This window comes from Colobus angolensis, unplaced genomic scaffold (genome assembly GCF_000951035.1).
Source record: "Colobus angolensis palliatus isolate OR3802 unplaced genomic scaffold, Cang.pa_1.0 Scaffold36, whole genome shotgun sequence".
NCBI lineage: Eukaryota > Metazoa > Chordata > Mammalia > Primates > Cercopithecidae > Colobus > Colobus angolensis.
In genome coordinates, this window is record NW_012116932.1 from 1,565,530 (window position 1) to 1,570,626 (window position 5,097).

Below are 5,097 nucleotides of genomic sequence, written 5' to 3' on the forward strand. Positions count from 1 at the left end.
GTGGCAGGCGCCTTTCATCCCAGCTACTCGGGAGGCTGAGGCAGAAGAATCGCTTGAACCTGGGGAGTGGAGGTTGCAGTAAGCTGAGATTGCGTCACTGCACTCCAGCCTGGGGGAAAGAGCGAAACTCCGTCTCAAAAAAAAAAAATTAAAAAAGGAACAGCTAGAAACTGACTCATCGGGAGAGGCTCCTGGCGTCATCGTGGTGGGCTGGCTGAGCCTGAGTTGGGCCATCTTGGGAGGGAGGATAGAGCATGGGAGGAGGACAATAGGAGTAGGCAGCGAGCGTGTCTGTTCCCCAGGCCCCGCCGTGGCGGGCATCCTCTCCATCCAGAACATGACGACATTGCTGGCCAATGCCTCCTTGAACCTGCATTCCAAGAAGCAAGCTGAGCTGGAGGAGATCTATGAAAGTAACATCCGTGGTGTCCGACTCAGACGCCTGTCGGCCGTCAACTCCGTCTTTCTGAGCCACAACAACACCAAGGAACTCAACTTCCCCATCCTGTTCGCCTTCTCCCACCTTGAGTCCTCCGGTGGGGAGGAGGGAAGAGACCCTCCTGCCAAGGTCTCTGCTCACTCTGCTCACTCTGCTCCTTCCTCAAAGATAACCCAGGGTCTTTGCATGTGCTGGGCCCCTCCCTGTAAAGCGCTTTCCCCATGTGACTCCGTTTTTTATGATTCCGGTCTTCTCATTTGGGCCTTCCCTGACCTCATTACTTATTTACTTATTTTATTTATTTTATTTTACTTTTTGTTTTATTTTATTTTATTTTTTTGAGACAGAGTCTCACTCTGTCGTCCAGGCTGGAGTGCAATGGCACATTCTCGGCTCGCTGCAATCCCTGCCTCCCGGGTTCAAGCGATTCTCCTGCCTCAGCCTCCCGAGTAGCTGGGATTACAGGCATGTGCCACCACGCCTGGCTAATTTTGTATTTTTAGCAGAGATGGGGTTTCTGCATGTTGGTCAGTCTGGTCTCAAATTCCTGACCTCAGTTGATCCACCCGCCTCAGCCTCCCAAAGTGCTAGGATTACAGGCATGAGCCACCACGCCCGGCCTTTCTTTTCTTATTTATTTATATTTTTAGACAGGAGGGTCTCACTCTGTGGCCCAGGCTGGAGTGCAGTGGCGCGATTATAGCTCACTGCAACCTTGAACTCCTGGACTCAACCATTCCTCTGGCCTCAGAGTTTTGAGTAGCTGAGGCTACAGGCATGCACCACCACTCCCAGTTAACTTTTTTATTTTTGATAGAGACAGGGATCTCACTATGTTTCCCAGGATGGTCTAGAATTCCTGGGCTTCAGTGATCCTCCCGCCTCAGCCTCCTGAGTAGCTGGGACTTTAAGTGTGCACTACTATGCCCAGTTAATTTAAAAAAAAATTTTTTTTTAATGGAGATGGAGGTCTCGCTATGTTGCCAAAGCTGGTCTCGAACTCCTGGCCTCAAGCAATCCTCTCACCTTGGCCTTCCAAAGTGCTGGAATTACTTACAGGCGAGAGCCACCATGCCTGGACACCTTCTAATGTACTACGTATGTTACTTATTCATTAGGTTTATGATATAATCTGCCTCTCCCACTTTTTTTTGTTTTTTTTTTGAAATGGAGTTTCACTCTTGTCACCCAGGCTGGAGTGCAGTTGCTCAATCTCGGCTCACCGCAAACTCTACCTCCCAGGTTCAAGCGATTCTCCTGCCCGGGACACCCGAGTAGCTGGGATTACAGGTGCTTGCCACCACGCGCAGCTAATTTTTGTATTTTTTAGTAAGAGACGGGGTTTTGCCATGTTGGCCAGGCTGGTCTCAAACTCCTGACCTCAGGTGATCCGCCCGCTTCGGCCTCCCAAAGTGCTGGGATTACAGGCATGAGCCACTGTGCCCGGCCACCTCTCCCACTCTTATGTCAACCTCACAAGGGTAGGTGCTTGTGTCTGCAGTGTTCACTGCTGTGTCTCCAAACTGTTACATTCAGTAGGCGCTCAGTCAATACTCATCTAGTAAACAAGCAGCCCTCTTGGGCTCAGCGCAAGCCCAGGACCTAAGAGTGAGCTCCAGGCCAACCTCTCTGACCACCCCCATCTGCCCACAGGACGTGATGCCTGGGCCACGGCAGGAGCTGATCTGTGCCTTCTGGAAGAGTGACAGCAACAGGGGAGGGCACTGGGCCACCGAGGGCTGCCAGGTGCTGGGCAGCAAGAACGGCAGCACCACCTGCCAATGCAGCCACCTGAGCAGCTTTGCAATCCTCATGGCTCATTATGACCTGGAGGTAAGCAGCTGGGGCCATCCTCAAGCACCCACAGGTAACAAGGTCCAGCAGCAACCAGACAGGCAGCTAGTTCTCCATGGAGCCCCGCTGCTTGCTCAGATATGTGTGCGTGGTTGCACAGCCCAGGTGTCCCCACATCATACCCCTCGCATCCTCTTCCTTTGGCCTCTTCTCTACAACCCACCAACTATACACTGGGTGCAGCCAGTAGCTCCTCTGCCTGTCCATCCCGTACCAGTTGTGAGATGTTAAGTAAAAGCTCCCCGTGTAGAGCATTCCAAGGGAGCACCACTTGCCCTTTTTATTTTAGACACAGTCTTACTCTGTCATCCAGGCTGGAGTGCAGTGATGCAATCTCAGCTAGTGAGGTTCAAGGGATTCTCCTGCCTTAGCCTCCCGAGTAGCTGAGATTACAGGCGTGCACCACCATGCCTGAGTAATGTTTGTATTTTTAATAGAGACAGGGTTTCACCATGTTCCCCGGGCTAGTCTTGAACTCCTGACCTCAGGTGATCCACCCGCCTTGGCCTCCCTAAGTGCTGGGATTACAGGTGTGAGCCACCATGCCGGCTTTTTAAAATTTTTTTATTTTTTATTTTATTTTATTTTTTGAGACAGAGTCTTGCTCTGTCGCCCAGGCTGGAGTGCAGTGGTGTGATCTTGGCTCACTGCAACCTCTGCCTCCCATGTTCAAGTGATTCTCCTGCCTCAGCCTCCCACGTAGCTGGGATTACAGGTGCACGCCACCATGCCCAGGTAATTTTTGTATTTTTAGTAGAGGCGGGGTTTCACCATGTTGGGCAGCCTGGTCTTGAACTCCTGACCTCAGGTGATCCGCCCACCTCAACCTCTCAAAGTGCTAGGATTACAGGCGTGAGCCACCGCACTCAGCCTGGAGCACCACTTTCTGTATGTGACTTCAGTAGGAACCACAGTTAAGCTGGGTCTTGTCGAAAACTGCAATTAGGTGGAGAAAGGGGGCGCCTGTGGTCCAGGCCAAAGGCCCAGCACGCACAAAAATGTGAAATCCCTAGACTCCCCTGCCAGCTGGTAAGTGTGGCCAGATCTAGGAGGGACAAGGGAGGAGGTCAGAGAGGTGGGTCCGTCAGAGTGTTGGCGGAAAAGGGACCACAAAGAGGGCAGGAAGGCCTCAGGCCCTGAAGAAACCCTGAGCACCCGGTGCCACTCCTAGGACTGGAAGCTGACCCTGATCACCAGGGTAGGACTGGCGCTGTCACTTTTCTGCCTGCTGCTGTGCATCCTCACCTTCCTGCTGGTGCGGCCCATCCAGGGCTCGCGCACCACCATACACCTGCACCTCTGCATCTGCCTCTTCGTGGGCTCCACCATCTTCCTGGCCGGCATCGAGAACGAAGGCGGCCAGGTGAGGTCCCGCCCGGCTCCCACCTGAGCTCTGGGGTCAGGGAGGCGTGGGAGGGGTTATTCCCGCCCACTCCCGGGGCTCGGTCGGGTAGGCGGGCCCTGGAGGCATGAGGCCCCGCCCCTGCCCGGGATCTGGCCCCGCCCGCCGGGGGGGTCGGGTTCTCTTTAAAGGGCGCTGGCTTTGGAGCCGCCTGGCCATGCCCCGAGTCCCCGCTCGCTTCTATAAGCGTTGTTGGGGATGGGCCCTGGAGGGGAGCCTGGCCCGGCTCCACACCCGCCCACCCTTCGGCTGTGGCCCCGCCCACTCTGGGGGCCCTGGCGCCGCATGCCCCCCCCCCACGCTGACGTCGCCCCGCCCCTCCATCCCCGCCCCGCAGGTGGGGCTGCGCTGCCGCCTGGTGGCCGGGCTGCTGCACTACTGCTTCCTGGCCGCCTTCTGCTGGATGAGCCTCGAGGGCCTGGAGCTCTACTTTCTTGTGGTGCGCGTCTTCCAGGGCCAGGGCCTGAGTACGCGCTGGCTCTGCCTGATCGGCTATGGCGTGCCTCTGCTCATCGTGGGCGTCTCGGCTGCCGTCTACAGCAAGGGCTACGGCCGCCCCAGATAGTGAGTGCAACGAGGTGGGGCAGGGGGAGGGCGGGGTGCTAGGCCAGGGGCTCACAAGCAGTGCCACGCACGATGTCCAGCTGCCCTCGGTTCTGCTTCTGGCTTCCTGGGGCACTGATGGGACCCCTCCCTTACCTCCCAGCTGCTGGCTGGACTTTGAGCAGGGCTTCCTCTGGAGCTTCCTGGGACCTGTGACCTTTATCATTTTGGTAAGTGCCCACTCCCCCTCCACCAAAGCCCAAGCGCCATGGGCCCAGGCCCGCCTGGACCATCGCTCTTGCCCTCTAACCCACAATCTGCTCCCCGCCCAGTGCAATGCTGTCATTTTTGTGACTACCGTCTGGAAGCTCACTCAGAAGTTTTCTGAAATCAATCCAGACATGAAGAAATTAAAGAAGGCGAGGTGAGAGGAGGGGCTGGGAGGACTTGGAGGCAGGGCCGGGGTGAGGGGCATGAAGCTGGAGGTGATGTGGGGGCCCACGCTGCAACCCCCCTCCCCGCAGGGCGCTGACCATCACGGCCATCGCGCAACTCTTCCTGTTGGGCTGCACCTGGGTCTTTGGCCTGTTCATCTTCGACAATCGGAGCTTGGTGCTGACCTATGTGTTCACCATCCTCAACTGCCTGCAGGGCGCCTTCCTCTACCTGCTGCACTGCCTGCTCAACAAGAAGGTGGGGGCCTGGGCATGGTGGCACACACCTGTCATCCTCCCACCTACTTGGGAGGCTGAGGGAGGAGGACTGCTTGAGTCCAGAAGTTCCAGACCAGCCTGGGCAACATAACCAGACGCTGTCTTTACAAACAAATTCAAAGATAGCCAGGGTGAGGCCAGACAAG

The 5,097-nt window shown here is 56.1% G+C and overlaps 1 protein-coding gene across 1 annotated transcript in view; it reads left to right on the plus strand.

Moving 5' to 3' along the window:
* Nucleotides 1-5,097, plus strand: part of ADGRE5 (adhesion G protein-coupled receptor E5) — an 18,772-nt gene that overhangs the window by 7,329 nt on the left and 6,346 nt on the right. Inside the window, exons 6-12 of the mRNA XM_011953400.1 lie at nucleotides 86-568; nucleotides 2,093-2,272; nucleotides 3,465-3,656; nucleotides 4,033-4,259; nucleotides 4,402-4,468; nucleotides 4,571-4,662; nucleotides 4,763-4,931. Of these exons, the coding sequence (XP_011808790.1) occupies nucleotides 86-568; nucleotides 2,093-2,272; nucleotides 3,465-3,656; nucleotides 4,033-4,259; nucleotides 4,402-4,468; nucleotides 4,571-4,662; nucleotides 4,763-4,931 (1,410 nt within the window). The remainder of the gene's footprint in view (nucleotides 1-85; nucleotides 569-2,092; nucleotides 2,273-3,464; nucleotides 3,657-4,032; nucleotides 4,260-4,401; nucleotides 4,469-4,570; nucleotides 4,663-4,762; nucleotides 4,932-5,097) is intronic.